We start from the raw sequence: 19,218 nt of genomic DNA, 5'->3' as shown, positions 1-19,218 counted from the left end.
TATTTGGTATTCATTGAGCTTCTTTTTATAAATTTGGAAAGTTTTCAGACTTATGTCTTTAAATACTTCTCCTTGTCCCCTCTCCCTTCTTTAGAGACTCTAATTACATATGTATTAGACTGTTTGAAGCTGTCAAACAGCTTTCTACATGTTCTATTCATGTTTTTCATTCTTTTTTCCTTCTCTGTTTTGCATAATTTCTATTGCAATGTCTTCAATTCATTAATATTTTATTCTGAAATGTCTTATCTATTAATCCCATTCAATGTATTTTTCATCTCAGACATTGAAGTTTTCATCTGAAGTTCAGTTTTTTATGTTATCTGTGTCTCTGCTTAGTTTTTTTAACATGAGTATCTATTTAAAAACACTTATAACAATTTTAATGTCCTTTTCTATGAATTCTAGCATCTGTGTCAGCTCTAGATCAGTTTCAGTCATTGATGATTCTCATTATAGGTTCTGTTTTTATTTTTCTTTGTATGCCTGATCATTTTTGTTTAGATGTCAGACATTGTGAATTTTATTTTGCTGGGTGCTAGATATTTTTATATTCCTGTAAATATTTTGAGGCTTCTTGTGCAGTTAACTTGAAAACAATTTGATCCTTTCAGGTCTTGCTTTTAAGATTTGTTAGGCAAGACCAGAGCCATGTTTAGTCTAGAGTTAATTTTTTCCCATTACTGAGGCAAGACCTTTTTGAGTACTGTACCCAATGCCCCATGAATTTGAGGTTTTCCAGTCTATCTGGTGGGAACATGCACATTATTCCTGGCCCTTTATGAATGCTGAGTTCTGTGTCTTCTAATTTTTTTTTTTTTAAGCTTTAGTTAGTTTCTTTATATGCCTGCACTTGTCAGTGCTCTGCTCAGTACCTAAAGGGTGTGCTCTTCAGATCTTTGTTCTCTCTCTCTATGTGGCTCTCTCTTCTGGTACTGTACCCTTTCAACCTAGCTGCCTTGATCTCCTCAGACTGCCAGCTTCATCTCATCAACTCAACAAGTCACCTGGGCTCTACTTAGGAGGGGACTCCCTGTGATATGGCCTAGAAACTAAGGCAGTAAGCTGGGCAATCATTTGTTTCTTGTTTCTACCAAGGATCACTGTAGTTTATTACCTAATGTTCAGTATCTTGAAAACCATTGTTTTATATTGGGAGGGGCAGATTTTGGATTTTATTGGTTGGTTTTTTTATTGTTTTAAGTACAGGGGTAAGTCTGGTCCCTGTTGTTCTATCTAGGCTATAAGAGGAAGTCTCTTTAGTCTGTCTTAAAGAGTAAGAAAATTAATGGCTCCTGGGGCACCTGTGTGGCTCAGTGGGCTAAAGCGTCTGCCTTTGGCTCAGGTCATGGTCCGGGGGTCCTGGGATCAAGCCCTGCATTGGGCTCTCTGCTCAGTGGGGAGCCTGCTTCCTCCTCTCTCTCTACCTGCCTCTCTGCCTACTTGAGATCTCTGTCTGTCAAATAAATAAAATCTTAAAAAAATAATTAATGGCTCCTAGGGTTTCTTTCAACTCTGAGATCTATGATTTTGTGTTCTATATCTTTAATAGCTCATTTTCCCATCTCCACAGTTATCTCATTCTCTCCTCACACCACTTAACTATTTGCTGTTTGTGCATAGAAAGGTGCTTGAGATTAACTCTGGGTTACAAGTGAATCTTATTTATGATATGAACACATTACATAGAATGACAACAGTCAAGGTGTAACAGCTGAAAAATTGATGTTTTCTCCAACATGTTAATGTATTTAGAACTGTTATAATCTAGTCTTCTAGGATTTGGCTAAAGAGTTCCCTTCAAGAACTAGGCAAATAAGACTTTAATTGCTATTGATGGCAGACGGTAAAGAAAATAAGCATGGTCTGCCTCCCTGAAAAAAAAATTGTGTTTGTGGTTTACAATTAATTTCATAAAAATTGTATTGTTAAAAAAAAAGACTATAATTGATACCTTTTATTTTTAACAACCACAGAGGTATGCAAATAACATTTATATTCTAAAGTAATTACAGCAACTTTTCTTTTGTTTCAGTGGGTAATATTCAACTGTAAAAGATATAACTGTAAGATAAGCATGTAAAGTATTGCAAAACCTGTATTTTGCTTAAGGGAGGGGAAAATGAAGAACTCAGCTTTAATAATACCACTCAATAGTTATAGAACCTTACTTACACCTTTCATTTTTTTTAGCTTATTGTTCCTATCCAAAATGAAGTTAATATCCACATCATTTTAAAAAGATGACATAGAAAATATGTAAAAATACTTTATAAACCAGGATTCTTCAGGATTTTTAGACCACAGCTCTCTTATAAATACATTTTATGTAGAGATCTCATACATATACATATATATATAATTGCAATACAAAACTTATTATATGTGGTGTACACTGATATTTCCTGGTCTTTTTCATTGAAAAGTAATCCTGTATTTAGTGACCCATTAAATGGATCATATCTCACAGTTTAAAATATATTGTCTATATAATGAAAAAAAAAAACCATGAAGTACCATATTAATAAAAGGTAGAGGTACTTAGATGATACTAAGTACCTCTTAGATACTTAGATACTAAGTACCTCTAAGATACTTAGATACTTAGAACTAACATACTGTTAGTTCTTTTTCAAGTTTCATTTCAAAATAGTTTGAGTATAGTATAGTTATTTTTGCAATTAGCACCTTTACCATAAGCATTTACCTGCATAGCTAATTGGCCATAAATCAAAATCATGAAAAAGAAGGGACATTTATTAAAAAGGACATATGAAACATGAAAAATGAAGAACAAAATTTAAAAGACTATTGTAAAATACAGAATATTTTAAAATGTTTGTAGATTCATGGCAATATTATATAAATAACTGATTTTATTTTGTGGATTGTACCTAAACACTTGTGTTCATAGTCTTTTGCTCATAGTGTAGTACTTTTTTTTTTTGCTTATTGATTCATGCCCTTGTTCAGCATCGCACTTTCTTTTTTCATGAAAGTTGTTTCTTTCATTAAAGAGGCATCAATTTCCAAATACTAGAATATATATTTGTAACTGAGCTTCCTATTGTATTGTGAAAGCCTTCTACACTGTTGTTTGTTCTTGGCATATTACCAGGTGTCCATTGATAAACATTCCAAAGTTCTATAGGAAATGTGGGTTCAAAACTCTGCCACTGTATAGATCATTATGAGGGCTGAGATTTATATAATATAAAAACAGGAGTACTGTGTCAATGGAGCAGTGAAACCAAACTGTCAGCCAGTTATTTTTTAGTCTTCTACAGGATTGCCTTATGGCCTATCAGCTATGCAGTGAAAATGCTTGTCACAAATATGCTTACAGCAAAACTACCTGGAACCTAGTCAAATATGTATAATTTATTAATAATTTCTACAAGATTATGACTCTGCATTTTCAGTTTTAGTCTTTTTTTCCCCTAACAAGCAGGCTAGTAAGAACTTAAAATAGTTAAAGGAGATACCTCTGAGTTTTAGCTTTCAAATGATGATACTCAAGTTATTTTTTATGCTAAGAATTATGGTTTTGAGACGTGGTAAAGTCCTAGGACTAATATTAACTTTGCATTCTTATTTTTTAATTAGATACTTCTCTTTATACCAAAATTTTTTCCTATTTTTTTCTGCATCACTTAAAACAAGCTTTACAATCATAAAACAAATGGCATCATATTAAAACTTCTTTGTAGTAGATTAAAATTTTCATGATACTTGGTTATCATTTGTTTATTGAAAGTAATAAGTGGTTAAGGGTACTTAAGTCCATTATTTGGTCTACTAGCTATAAGAAGTTTGAATCTATCCTGCATTTTTATACAGATATGTGCCACAAGGAAAAAAAAGGAAAAAGAAAAGGCATTAAGGCTTTCCTAATCACTGAGAAGGTGACTAGGACTGATGTTCCCCCATAAGTTCCCATAAGTTCTGCTGCACTGGTAGAAACCATCTCTATTAAAATCCCGCTGGAGGGGCGCCTGGGTGGCTCAGTGGGTTAAGCCGCTGCCTTCGGCTCAGGTCATGATCTCAGAGTCCTGGGATCGAGCCCCGCATCAGGCTCTCTGCTCTCTAGGGGAGCCTGCTTCCTCCTCTCTCTCTGCCTGCCTCTCTGCCTGCTTGTGATCTCTCTGTCAAATAAATAAGTAAAATCTTAAAAAAAAAAAAAAAAAAATCCCGCTGGAGTATCACACATCCTTGACAAATACGTTGTTAGGATGAAAGTTCTCTCTGCAGTGGAGGCCTCCTGTCTCCTAAATTTAACATTCTCTACTCATAAAATTAAGGATTCTTAGTTTAAAAAGAAATATGGAAGAGCTCACACAACTGGTTATAGTATGAACAGTAGTGTGTGATTTTACATTTATTTTAAATGGTTTTTTAATTTTTTTCCCAGTAGATAAACATTAAAATGGTCTTGTTTTTTCTTTAAATAGACTCTAAACCTTTCCAGACTTGTAGGAAATCTGGTGCTGTGTAATACAGTGGAAAGAATTAGGTGATCTAATGCTCAAATAATCTATGGGAGGACTTTGGATGTAAAAATGTTTCTTAATGTGTTTTCCAGATGTCTGTGACCTTTTGGAATTGTCTCTCCCCTAACACACATACTTAATTTTAAGGCTCTTTTATTGGTTGGGTTCAGCCATAGAAATTAATGAAATAGAATGCTTGAATTGAATAAACTCAAGAAAATATCTGTCCCTAATAAGCCATTATCAATATAAAAAAAACAATTTATGGAAACTCAGTTCCCAAATAGTGATATACACTAGGCGGGAAATGGCATATTAATCTAAATATTGTGTTAATAAAGAGTTATAAATGTTAAAATTTTCAAATAATTAGAAACAGTAATATCTCTGTAACAAAGTATGCTAAACATAATTTAAATGCTTCTTTGATTCATTCAGGAGGTTATGGTTGTGTAGACATTGTGGTTAAAAGTATTAAATGTGGGATTTTAGTGTTTTATAAGATATTTCTCTTAATATTTTCTTCGAGCATTTACTGAATATTCTACATTGTATTAGCACTTCTCATGGTGTTCTACACAGAGTAGTCACATCACTAAGTTTATCGAAACTACCAACAATTTGATACACTTAAAGAAATAAGATTCTGGGGTGCCTGGGTGGCTCAGTGGGTTAAAGCCTCTACCTTCGGCTCAGGTCATGATCACAGGGTCCTGGGATCAAGCCCGCATCGGGCTCTCTGCTTGGCAGGGAGCCTGCTTCCTCCTCTCTCTCTGCCTGCCTCTCTGCCTACTTTTGATCTCTGTCTGTCAAATAAATAAATAAAATTAAAAAAAAAAAGATTCTGATCAACTCTGATCGACTCTATCTGTTTTTTTCAGGAAAATCACCACCCATATTATGGAATTTTATCTGATTCTATAGATAAGATTTCATTATTCTGGATATCATGATAACAATACAGGAAGTATGCACTATTTCTCATTTCTGCAAGTAGTCTTCACTGCTGAAGGAAGAAATTTTTTAAGCTATAACAGAGTTCATTTTGTTACCTTTAATGGAAATTCTGATTTTGTTAATTTTTGATAACTTTTTGCAAAGGTATGAACAACCAAAGAACTTATCTTGTTAGGCAAGTCCACATTAATAAGAATGCCTAGAAGAGGATTGATTCTTCAGACCCGGACCCACTGGCTACTCTTGGGTCTCGCTTTACTCTGCAGTTTGGTATTATTTTTGTACCTCCTGGAATGTGCCCCCCAAACTGATGGAAATGCACCTCTTCCTGGTGTTGTTGGGGAAAATTATGGTAAAGAGTATTATCAAGCCCTCCTACAGGAGCAAGAAGAACATTATCAAACCAGGGCTACCAGTCTAAAACGTCAAATTGCCCAATTAAAACAAGAATTGCAAGAAATGAGTGAGAAGATGAGATCACTGCAAGAGAGAAAAAGTGTGGGGGCTAATGGCATAGGCTATCAAGGCAACAAGGAACAAACACCTAGTGATCTTTTAGAATTTCTTCATTCCCAAATTGACAAAGCTGAAGTTAGCATAGGAGCCAAATTACCTAGTGAGTATGGAGTCATTCCCTTTGAAAGTTTTACCTTAATGAAAGTATTCCAGTTGGAAATGGGTCTCACTCGCCATCCTGAGGAAAAGCCAGTTAGAAAAGACAAGCGAGATGAATTGGTAGAAGTCATTGAAGCTGGCTTGGAGGTCATTAATAATCCTGATGAAGATGATGAACAGGAAGATGAAGATGGTCCCCTTGGAGAGAAAATGGTATTTAATGAAAATGACTTCATAGAAGGTAATGTGAAAAATATGTTGATCCATAATTATGTTAGTATGACAATTCTATTACTCTATGCTGGTATTATAAGTCAGTCATTATTTACAGTATTAAAATATTTGAGTTTTTACTCAAATATTGAATTTGAAGTGGCTTTTTAAAAAAAAGTTATAATGTGACCATAATAAAATAGAGGACAGGGAAATAGAATAAATCTAAGTTTATATAGAAGAATATACTATACAGGGCTCAAGTTGAAGGGCTCTTAGGGCTATACATGTATTTCTACATGTATGTTTTTGCATTCTTATCTGGTCTTGATGTTCCCTTTTTGTATTTTTCAAAATATATGAACTAAGGTTCGTGATTTGAAAACCATTTGATAAAGGAAGGAAAAAAACCCTAATTTAGTAGATTGATGGTGATTCTGTATTTTAGGGGGAGGAGAACCACATGTCAGAACATCAAGGGGGCATATATAGTTTTGAAAAGCAAATTTGGTATTTGAAAAAGTAAAGAAATAACCTGTTTTCCTAATACAGACTGCAGAAAGGGCATGGAATGTATACATATCAAGATGAAGTATGACTCAAAAGTTGAGGAACACTTCTGTAAACTTAAGATATTTGCTGATTGGTATAAATAGAAATACAGATCCCCACCCATCTCCATCTTAATATCTCCTGCCAGATATTTAGTGACAAACTTAAAACCATTTTGGATATAAATCTGTCTTGAAAGTTCTCTTTGCTTGATTTTATGAACAGTATACCACATGTAATTTCTTTGGGCTTGAATCATCATGGATAGTACTTGCTATACTACAGTGTAGTAGCACCTTAAGACCTTTGGAGGCCATCAGGAAGGGCATTGTGCTTTCCGTGGTACTTCAGCTGTCTTTTCATTGTAGTCACTTCTTTTTTTTGTTGTCACTTAGTGCAATTTTGAATGGGCTGTTTCTGTCAAAACTCTTGGAATTTTTTGTCAAATTCAGCTTTTTGTCTTTTTACCATATTTGTAGCTTATAGCAGAACTGAAAGCTGCTAAGGAAATAACTCACTAAAGTATAAAATGTCTTCACATCTGCCTTAATAAAGGAAGGAAGCCATGTCAGTTTTATATTCTACAGCTTCTGCTTATCTTATAACTCTCTTTTGATTCTTTCACTGACAGGATTTTTCTCTGCATGGAACATAATTTTGTCCCCCACTTTTCTTCCACTCTGCTACCCCCCTGGCAAAAATAAAAAATACTCATTATTCAGTAAGTCCTATTCCTTTTCCAGACTTTAGCTTAGATATCACTTCACTTAGAAGTCATCTCTAACCTGCAAGTCTTAAGATAACAGTACTTCCTATATTCTCTTATAACCTCTACCTGTGTCCCCTCTCATAGTACTTGTCATAGTATATGATGTTGCCCATTTCCTGATTTGTAGTTCTCTTAAGCTGTTGTCAGCCTCAGGAGAGAGTGGATTGGTCTATCTCGTTCATTATTTTATTCCCAGATATTGACTGACTCACGCATCTATAGGTCTTCCCTCTCTCCTGAATGTACATTTAAAAATAGATTGCCCAGGAGACTTCCAAACTTTTCTCCTGAAGTTACCTCAAATCACCATGTTTAAATCTGTACTAATTTTTCTTTGTCTGACTTCACTCTCTTCAGAGAGAGAGAGAGAGAGTGAGTGTGTATGTGTGTGTGTGTGTGTGTGTGTGTGTGTTTGTAGAGTGAAATATGTATCACTGTATTGTTTTTATTTCCTTATTTTTCTGTCTCCCTCACTAGACTGACTGTTCCTCAAAACCAGGACTGTATAGCCCTCTTTATACCACCAATGAGTGACATGAAGGCACTCCATTCATTTTAGTTGAACTGAACCAAGCAATAGAAGTTTTGACTCTCAGGTCTAGAATTTAGTATTGGTAGAAGTAATTTATTTTCATCATATGATTACTGTGTTGATAGGCTCTACTACTAAAAAAGTCATATGTAAAAAGGAATAATTGTGATTTGGAACATATTTATGAATTGACTAATAATAGAGGAGTGAACATTTTTTGTAACCTCTCCTTTTAAAGAAATAATTGTTTTCAACTGTACAAAAGGGATAATTATTTTCACAAAATGATTAAAAACACTACATGTCTGGTTTTGTACTTTTGATCTTTGAGTAAAATCAATATTCACATTGAATTTATAAACTTTGACATGGAGACATCTTTGTCCCTAACTCTTTCCTTTAGGTTATTATCGCACCGAGAGAGATAAGGGCACACAGTATGAACTCTTTTTTAAGAAAGCAGACCTTATGGAATATAGGCATGTGACCCTCTTCCGCCCTTTTGGACCTCTCATGAAAGTGAAGAGCGAGATGATTGACATTACTAGATCAATTATTAATATCATTGTGCCACTTGCTGAAAGAACTGAAGCATTTGCGCAGTTTATGCAGAACTTCAGGTAACTCTCAGGGCTTAATGATTTGGCTAAGCACTTCTAAAAAATCACATTTCATGCAGATTTGCTTAATTTATCTTCACTGAGTGTGATTACTTAGAATTCCAGAGTAATTTTATAGGCTTTGGGGAATCTTAGTTTTTGATACTCTTTTTTTTTAAAGCATGTATAATATATTGTGTTATTGGCAATTTGAATTTTTTTTTAAGATTTTATTTATTTGTCAGAGAGAGTGAGCACAGGCAGACAGAGTGGCAGGCAGTGGCAGAGGGAGAAGCAGGCTCCCTGCTAAGCAAGGAATCCGATGTGGGACTCGATCCCAGGACGCTGGGATTATGACCTGAGCTGAAGGCAGCTGCTTAACCAACTGTTTAACCAACTGAGCCACTTAGGCTTCCCTGGCAATTTGAATTTTGAAGTAAATTGAGAGTGACAACTATTAGAAACTATATTTGACGAACTTTATAATTGTGTGTGAGTTCATTTTAGGATGAGTTGAATTTTTAAAAATAACTTATTGAGGCACAATTTACATACAATAAAACCCACATATTTTAAGGGTACGGGTTACATGTCTTTTGACAAACCTTTATGCTCATAATTGCTTTCCCAGTGAACATACAGGACGGGTCATTGCTTTTTCTCCAGAAAATTCCCTAAGAACAATTGGAATTTTAACATTGAAATAATTTTAGAAATACAAACATTTAACTAAAAATGAGAGTTATTCCATCTTGAGAAGCAGAGACTATAATAATTTTTAAAATAATTTTTTTCCTTTTTTGTCATTAAATTTGGATATTTTTAAATGCTGACATGTTAAAATGTTAACAAGTATGTATCAGGGTAGCTGTGTGAGGAAAGTTTTGCCTTTTTGTTTAACAATTGCCATGTTTTTAATATTTTAATATGCTAGTTTTAATGCTTTATAATCCCAATCCTTATTCTCATATTGAAATCATTGGATTTAAAAGTTAATGTTTGGGGCGCCTGGGTAGCTCAGTGGGTTAAGCCTCTGCCTTCGGCTCGGGTCATGATCTCAGGGTCCTGGGATCTAGCCCCACATCAGGCTCTCTGCTCAGTGGGGAGCCTGCTTCCCCCTCTCTCTCTTCCTGCCTGTCTGCCTACTTGTGATCTCTGTCTGTCAAATAAATAAATATTAAAAAAAAAAAAAGTTTAAAAAAAAATAAATAAATAAAAGTTAATGCTGCTCTGTAGCAGAATATCTAGAAATCATGCTTCCAAATGAGTTTTGCCTATTTGAAATTGCTCACCTGAGATCTGATTTCCTAAAATATTTTTTACTGCTTTTCTTGGAATTGCTTTCAGATGCTACATTATTCTTTACAGTAAGTAATCTCAGCCATGGCAGATACTTATTCCTTGATGAGAGGTATAATTTCTGGAATTAACCAGTCTGAGGACAAAATAACTCTTGACTAACAACTTGAATATTTATTTATTTGGTTTTTAGACTTCTTTCCTTGAGTAGCTTGTAATTTGCTTCTAAAGGCAATACCAAAGCAAAAGTTTCAAAATTTTGGAATAAAGCAACTTCTGTAGACCTTCAAGGACTGTATTCATGTGATTATATTGTTATGCATTTGCTTATATTATTATGTCATTAATAATTCAGCAATATTGCCACTTTTATATTTACTTAAAGCTTCATGCAGTGTCATTCTAAATGAGTAATGCCTCACTTGTTTTGTTAAAACTTCATGTGATTGCTTTCTGAATGAGTAGTGCCTTATATATTTTTTTGAATGAACTTTATTTTTCAATTCTGTTAGGGATGTGTGTATTCATCAGGACAAGAGAATTCATCTCACAGTGGTGTATTTTGGTAAAGAAGGATTATCTAAAGTCAAGTCTATCCTAGAATCTGTCACAAGGTTGGTGAGCCATGTCCAAATTGAAGTCTTGATACATAACATTAGAAGAATGAGAATTTCAGATATTTAATGAGTTGATTTTTTTTTATAAACATATAATGTATTATTAGCCCCAGGGGTACAGGTCTGTGAATTGCCAGGTTTACACACTTCACACCATAATGAGTTGATTTTTAATAGCTGCTGTTTAAAAGTTGGCTGAGCAAATGAGTAGTGGTACTGGTAAGTTCCTCCTTTCACCCCTCAGTTCACTCATGCATCTCTAAATGATTCGTCTTCCCTGACCTCTTGGCAGCCAGCCTGGCATGATCCAAGCCCTCTCACTCTGTGGCCCAGCCACCTTCTATTTATTTGCCTCCATTTATTACTTCTTCGTTCCCTTCTGTTGGACTCTTCCCCTTTTTCTAAATCTAATCCCTTCACTTTGATGTCATCTCCTAAGCTTTTCTCTCACTTCTCACCTTTCTTTCCTTCCATTTTCCCAAGTTCCTTCTTCTTGCCCTGCAAATAATGCTTAGGTCTCTCCTGTCCTTAAGCCACCACCACCTGACTCTGTAGTACCAGTAGCTGCTGGTAGGTTTCTGTTCTTTCATAGCTAAACCTCACCGAACAGTAGTTCTCTAATCAGACAACTCACATAGTACCTGGCACATAGTAGGTACACAGAGGTTTGAATGAATGAATTAGTAATTCCTTAATACTCTGACATTAATTCTATAGCTTTTCAGCCTTTTCATCTCTAAGTTATAGGCCCAAAGTTTTGACCTAACTGCCAAATTCAGCCTTTTTTCTGTCATCCTCTTTGGTCACTTTTTTACATTTGATGCCTAACCAGTACTTCCTTCTTAACATATTCCTCTGATGTTTGTAAAATGAATATATTTTGTAAATGTAAATATGTTACAGTGTAAAATTTTAGGTTGATTGTCTTTTCAGACCAAGCCAACTCTGTATCCTTTACCTGCTTCTTTACCTTTCTGCTAGTTGTGGCCATTCCCTAAGAGTCCAGATTTGGCTGGCCATTCTTCTCGAATTGTTCAACTAACATTCCTTGAGTCCCACCGACTATGTTCCAGGTACACTGCTCGGGAGTCTTAACTGGGGTGGTTGGAATAGATGAGCACAGAAGAGAGTGTTATAGTTCCTACCCCAAAGGGACTCTCACAGCACATGTATTAAAAAACAAATACTGTCTTTTCTTCCCCCTTCACACTAGCTGCTTCACTTGGTGGCCCTCTTTCAGTTCAGACTAAGACCATTTTCATGATCCCCTGGGCTTCATGTTTGAGAGCTAGCATCTTTCATTCTTTACCTCTAGTCAGTTCTTTCTTCCTGCCCAGGACCTTTTCCCTGTCCTTTCCCTGCTACTGCTACCAACCTAACTCAGGTTCCCCCTCCTTCATTTCTTTCCTTCTCTTCCCTCTTCACCATTTTCAGGTCACCCACTAAATGCCAGGCACTTACATTGGTACCACTGAAGCTATCACTGCATTACTCAAGACTCCTCTGTGGCACATGATAGATACCCATCTTGAACTTGCTTAAGGAAGCTGGGAGTGTTAATGGAAGAATCTTGGATAGTCTCCAAACTGAAGGGATTATTACAGCCAAATTTGGGGAGAAAAACCAAAACAGCTTTGATATTTTAGGGACTGGAACCAGAGACTTGAGCACCATGAAAATTCTCTTGTCTTCTTGTCTGTTTTTCTCTGCATGTTGACTTCATTCTATTGCAGATTGGCTTCTTCCACATGTGAGGTATATGGCTGTTGGCGGCTTTGGGCTCACATCTTCTCAGCTTTGCCATCAGAGAGGAAAGAGCTTTCTCCCAGATCCAGTTGAGAAAAGCCCAGGGAAGGAGTTTTGCCCACTCTTAAGTCAGTCACTATGGCCAGGTGGGATTTGGATATTATGATTGGCCCAGCTTGAGTCTGGTCCCTGCCTCTAGGAAATTACTGTGGTTTGGGTGTTCTATGATTAGTTCCTCCACTTGGTGGTGGGAGTGTGACGCGGTAATCAGCAGTTTTCCCAAAAGAAGGGAGAGATTGATATCCATGAGAAGGGTAGTGTGGGCATTCGGAGCATATGGAGTCCACTCTGGAAACTGTTTGAGCCTTTGCTTCCATCTCTCCATTCCCATTCTATACATTTATAAAGAGTAATCTTCCTAAAATGACCCTTTTTGATCTGGCCATATCCTAGCGTAGCAGTTCTCCACCTTTAACATCAGAGTCCCCTGGTGTGACTTTACCAAGAGAGACATAGATGCTCAGCATTACCCCTAGTATTTGATTCAGGGGTCTGGGGTGGGGCCCAAGAATTTGCATTTCTATTGCTTTCCCGGGGGAGGCTGATGCTGTGGGTGTTGGGACTTCCCTGTGAGAACTACCCTGGCAGAAAAACTCCTTGCCTCAAGGACACTGACCAACTTCTTTTAACTTCTCACAGAAGCTACTCCTCAGTCTGACCCTTTTCTGGTCTTCTCTCATTGTTCCCAATTTAGGATCCCTTTGTTCTCATCCAATTTGTCTAATCTTTTTTCTCTAAAATGCTTTCTACTTTCTTACCTCTTTGCCTTTGAGAATAATTAATTGGAATAACCTTTAAACTCACTACTGAATTCAGGAATTTTATCAAGGCATAACTTTAATTCTGCTTCTAACCTCTCTAGTCTCTAACTACTCTCAGACAAAAGCAATCTTTTTTCTCAGAACTGCTGTTCATTCATTCATTCAGCAAATATTTATTGAACTCCTACTCTTTGAGGAGGTACACTATATCCACAATAATGAACAAAACAAAATGCCTGCTCTCATGGAGTTTATGTTCCAGTGGGTGGGGGGAGACACTCAAACAAACATGTCTGGTGTTGCTGAGGAAAGCAAAGCTGGGCAGGGGGATAAAGATTAAAGAGAGGGAGGTCGGGACAACTTCACAAATGGTATGAGGGGAATCCCTCCGATAAGAGGACATGTGAGCAAAGATCCAAAAAACACAAGAGCACCCTTTGAATGTACCATTCATATGGAATGCATTGTTTATTACCAATCATTATGGCCATTTTTCCATGTGTATATTCCTTATCTCCCCAATAAGTTTTTAAGATCCTGAGGAGCAGTGATCCCTCAACACTTTTTAAGCTCACACCACAAACATGTTGCCTCAGATATGGCCATTTCATGAATATCCGTCCCTGATGTTGATCATACATGTGAAGCTGATAATTTCCTTTCCCTGTATGACTGTAGAACCAAAATTGAAAAATACTTGAAGTATAAAACATATTTTGTAAGTCTTGTTGAAAGAAGAGAGTTGTTAAATTTTAAGTGGGACTTACCCTTTGTTGTATATGCTTTCCTTCTAGTGAGTCTAATTTTCACAATTACACTTTGGTCTCCTTGAATGAAGAATTTAATCGTGGACGAGGACTAAATATGGGTGCCCGAGCTTGGGACAAGGGAGAGGTCTTGATGTTTTTCTGTGATGTTGATATATATTTCTCAGCTGAATTCCTTAACAGTTGCCGGTTAAATGCTGAGCCAGGTGCGTAAAATCTTGGTAGACGAGTTGAGTGTAGAAATTGAGAACAGTGTCAGCATGTCCCATATTTTGGATCAAGTTAATTATGTTTTCTTAAAGTTATATTAGGCATACTTTAACTGGAATATTAAGTAGAAAAGTTAAAATTTGCCCCTCTGAAGTTCATACCCCTGTTCTCTTGTGGCCAAATCCATTGTCAAAATTTGAATACAAATAAACAAAAGCAAAGAAAATGTCTTAAAATTGACAAGGAGGAAGCAGCACTTATCAGAAAAAGAGCCAAGCAGACAACATGGAGATGTGTGAAAGAAGTACTCTACCTCAGGCAGGTGGTACCAACAGAGACACACACACATGAAGAAGCCTAGATACAGATGGTGCTTGGCATCCATACTACATATTTGGGGATCATCTACTGTACTTTGCTTTATGTTATAGGTATTTTTTTTAAATGTATGAGCAAATGATTTTTTTATAAATCAAATCTTATTTTAAATGTGAAAAGAAAATTTTCTGTGCCAAAAAAACTCCTAGTAAATGCTTTTTGTGTAGAACTATTCATATCATGCAAATTATTAGCCTATTAATTATTTTCATTAGGGATCATTGTCAGGAACTCTTTGAGCACCTAGTGAATAAATGAGGGTTGGGTTTACTTTTTTTGCACCAGACAATATGAAGTTCACAATGTGGAAGTGGAAGGAAACATACTTGCTCAATGTAAAAGAAATATTTTAATGTCTAGAAATAGATTTTCCTTGGGAATTGAAATTCCATCCCTAAGTGAGTTTTAACAAAGGTGATATGAGCATCTAGTAGGGATTTTGTAATAGAACGGCTGCCACATTACCACAAGTACTTGATGGTTACGGAGCACTTTATATTATCATGTCTAACTGAGGCCCATCTTAGCAAGGGCTTCTCTGTTGAGGGCTCCTTAGTCTTCACAGGTCCCTTCACTGCTATCAATTTGAATGCTAATGGCAAGATTTTCTGCAGAGGCTATTAGATCAGGTATTTTTAACTTTTCCAAATCTTACCAAAATCTCTATGCAATTCTGTATTTTAATTATTGTGCACAAATCTGTTGATTTTATAGTATTCTTTGGACTTACTATTTCTGTGATTCATTTTGAAGGATGGATTTAACACGTTTCTAAGTTCTTGGTGATTGTCAGAGGTTAACCTACATCTGTCACTGCTAATCAGATGAAATGATGAGTAGTAAATAGCTCACCTATTGAATAACTGACCGAAAACTTTTGTGTATCTCTCCAAAGTCAAATGGAGTAAATGTGTGTTATACCCTTTAGTCTGTTTTTTAGTCTCTTTTAGGTTATAAATTTTGTAGCTACTGATACATTATAAAATCATCATGTTCATCAAATCAGCATCATGTTTAGTAGCCTGAAAATTGACAAAATACAATATTGATAAAGTCACCATATATGACCAAAGAAATAGCAGTATTAAATATTGATAACACGGTATTGATCAGTCTTTCATTTTATGACTTTGTTGTGTGATATAACTGTATATTTTAATTTATAGGTAAGAAGGTGTTTTACCCTGTGGTTTTCAGTCTTTACAACCCTGCCATTGTTTATGCCAGTCAGGATGTACCACCACCCGTGGAGCAGCAGCTGGTAAGACTCATTGTCAGTTATGAAAGGCCACAGTGATCCTTGCTAGGTTCCTTTATGTTTGTTTCACAAGTAGAAAAGAAAGTTTCGATAAAAAACTGTAGTTATTTTTTTTTTAAGATTTTATTTATTTATTTATAGGAGACTAAGTACAAGCAGGGGGAGCAACAGAGGGAGAGGGAGAAACAGGCTCTCCCTCTGAGCAGGGAGCCCAATTCAGGGCTCAATCCCAGGACGCCAAGGGTCATGGCCTGGGCCAAAGGCAGACATTTAACTGACTGAGCCACCCAGGAGCCCCCCAAAACTCTAGTTATTATAAACACTTTTCATAGTATCTTTTACCACCCCCCATAAGGTGATTTTCCACTTACTGTTTTAGAATCAAATATCATTCTAGAGAGGGAAAGAAAATTAGGCCACAGAGAAAACTTAATGTTCTAGAATATGTAGATTTTACAATCACTTCTGCCAGTGTATTCTCAGTAATACTAAAAATAAGTTTTAATTTTAAAAACCTTATTTACTAGAAATTAAAACTACAAAATAAAGTAAGAAGGAATGATATTCTGTGGGTAATTACTAAAGAAATCATGGAGTGGGAATGCCCATAACAGAACTTACAGTTATTGATAAAACTATATAAGTTTTTTTTACTTTAAGTAAACATACTATGTTGAAATAATTTAAATTTACAGAAAAGTTGGAAAGATAGTATAGAGCATTCCTGTACTCCACCCCGTTTTCCCTCAGAATAATATCTTATGGAAAGATTTGTCAAAATTAGAAATTAACATTGCTAAGTTACTACTAACTACACTGTAGATTAGGATTTCACCAGTTTTTCTACTAATGTCCTTTTCATGTTTCAGGTTCCAGTCAAGAATACTATATTGCACTTAGTCTAATCTCTTATTGTTAATATTAAATAAAAATGGAAATAAATGAACTAAGAAGTCAATTTAAGATATTAAAAAAATGAGCAACTCTGAGAAAAGAAATAAAGATAAGGCAGAAATTAATGAACCAAAAATAATAGTTTGACTAATATATAGTAGCTTATTCTTTATGTGCAAAAAAAAATTTCTTAACCAAAGTGGGCAGATTTGGGGTAAAAAGGAAAATAAAACAACTGAGAGAAATCAATTTTATATGGTAAATTTTTAAAATTCTAAATAAAAGATTTGAGAACTTATAAACCATTAACACAAGCAAATTTTGTGTTAGCATTTTATATATAAAAGAGATGGAAGCTCTGAAAAGACTAAGAACCACTTAAAAAATTAGAATAGTTATCAAAAAAATTACCCTGCATATGAATAGGTACAATGTTTTATTGGTGAGTTTTTCCAAACTTTTGAAGAACAGGTTAAAGTAATACCATATGACCTACTTAATAAGTTTTATGAAGCCAACATTATCTTCAGACTCCAGTCCTGCCTTTAGCAGAGGGGCTGGATATAGTAAGCAATATATCTATTAGCTACAGTTGATGCTATAGCAATATAGCTATTAGCTACAGTTGATGTGTCTGTATACACACACCCCTCTGCCTTATCTGTAGGCCAGTATTACTTGGGAATATAAAAACAATTGGGATCAAAATGGCAAACCAAGCGCCCACATTTGCCTTATCTGAAACCCTAAATCCTTTGTAAAAGTGAATTACTAAAAAGAAAAAAGTATATTAGCTTTGGAAAATGAGAGAAGTGCCCTTAGTAGAAAATTTTGAGAAATTGTTATAAGATGGCAATAGTTGGCATAGGATTGATAGAAGAAAGAAGAATCTGGAATATGTTCAGGAGAACACAAGATGGGGCTGCTCTGTATCCTCTGAGCTCATGGAAGACAGAGCATGATGGAGTACATATTCTCTGGGCATGTGCTAAGCAACAGGCATCACAGGGATTGAACTACAGGCTGCGGCAGTGTATGTGGTCTCTGGAGAAAGAGAGGTAGGGTAAGGTTTTGGGAATACTGAGTTGTAGGATGGATAGGGAGCGCCAGGCTCTGAAAATGAGCTGCTGTTGGCACATTGTCTGCAAGACCACATTCAGCCCCTCTTCCACTATTACTGGAGATAGGCCCCTGTAATTTTAGCTGACAGCCAAGGGTTTTTGAACAATGATATTTTTTTATTCTTTAAGTATGCTCATTGTCCAGCGTGGAGCCCAACATAGGGCTTGAACTTAAGACCCTGAGGTCAAGACCTGAGCTGAGATCAAGAGTTGGATGCTTAACTGACGAGCCACCCAGGTGCCCCTGAACAATGATTTTTGAAACAAAAAACAGTAGCAGTTAACCGAGAGTAGCCAAACCAACACTATGAAAGGGAGGCACCAAATTTTAATAAACAGAAAAGATAACACATGAGAATATGAATAGAGAATGAAAACAACTTTAAGGTAAATAAGTCTTCAGGGAAAGAAAACATTAAATTACTAAGACTGGATTTGTGCTAAAAAGGTCAACTTGGAAATTGTGAAAATCTAAAACTCAGTAAATGGGCTGAATATTGGAACAGTTAGAGTTGAAACAAGCTTGTAACTAGAAGACAAGTTACCTGGGCACATGAAGACCAAGAGATAATGTAGAGAAAAATTGAGACATGAGGAATCACTCAAGAAGCTCCCAAAGTTGTTAATAGGAGCTCCAGAAGGGAGAGAAAAGAGAGAACAGACAGTGGATGAAATAGAAGAAAACTTCAAAGAGCTAAGGAAAGACAAGTCTGGCATTTGAGAACTTGTCTGCAAAGGAGTTAAGAATTGGATTGGCATTTGACTTCTTTTTGATGATAATTGGTGCTAGAACACAATAAAACAATATCTTGAATGTTGTGAGAGAAATAACTTTAATTCTGTAATTTATATTTTACCTATTTGAGGGCAAAATAGATATTGTTGAATATTCAAGGACTCAAGGTTTACTTCTTACAGACCTCTTCAGCAGAATGAGAAATGAACCCGTTTGAAAGAAGACCTGAGAATAAAACAGTAGTCACCAGCACTAAAACCCCAGTAAAACTTGTTTAAGTAGTTGTTGATGAAACACATAATAAAAAAAGAAATGAATAGCAGTTGGGGATTTAAAATTCATAGGGTACACATACAAATGTGTATTACCTAGCCCTGTCCCCTGAGAGGACCTAGAAGCAGTAATACCCCAAGAGTAACCAGCATACCCAGCTCCCAGATCTTAGGATCTGGGACAGGAAATCAAGGAGCCTGAAGCTCCAGAAAGTAAGGCAGTACTCAAAAAAAAAAAAGAGGATAAGGGTATGTCAAAGGGATACAGGAGCCTGAATAAACTCCCAATGGCAAAGTTAGAACAATTTGAGCAACAAAATAAATAACATAGTACTGGATTGCAACCCCAAGCATAAAATAACTATCCATGAG

The 19,218-nt window shown here is 35.8% G+C and overlaps 1 protein-coding gene across 4 annotated transcripts in view; it reads left to right on the top strand.

The window, feature by feature from the left end:
• Window positions 1-19,218, top strand: part of LOC111144844 (chondroitin sulfate N-acetylgalactosaminyltransferase 2) — a 42,361-nt gene that overhangs the window by 9,324 nt on the left and 13,819 nt on the right. For 2 of the 4 annotated variants that reach the window (XM_022499382.1, XM_022499383.1), the window contains exons 2-6: window positions 5,372-6,303; window positions 8,532-8,748; window positions 10,539-10,640; window positions 14,005-14,183; window positions 15,732-15,826. In XM_022499382.1, the coding sequence (XP_022355090.1) occupies window positions 5,643-6,303; window positions 8,532-8,748; window positions 10,539-10,640; window positions 14,005-14,183; window positions 15,732-15,826 (1,254 nt within the window). In that variant the 5' untranslated portion in view covers window positions 5,372-5,642. Of the gene's footprint in view, window positions 1-5,371; window positions 6,304-8,531; window positions 8,749-10,538; window positions 10,641-12,376; window positions 12,536-14,004; window positions 14,184-15,731; window positions 15,827-19,218 lie in introns of those variants that run through there. The other 2 variants (XR_002640437.1, XM_022499385.1) reach the window with 2 other exon arrangements.

The sequence above is a fragment of the Enhydra lutris genome, unplaced genomic scaffold (genome assembly GCF_002288905.1).
Source record: "Enhydra lutris kenyoni isolate GAN:26980312 unplaced genomic scaffold, ASM228890v2 scaffoldscaffold12, whole genome shotgun sequence".
NCBI lineage: Eukaryota > Metazoa > Chordata > Mammalia > Carnivora > Mustelidae > Enhydra > Enhydra lutris.
This window is presented reverse-complemented; position numbering and strand designations above follow the sequence as displayed.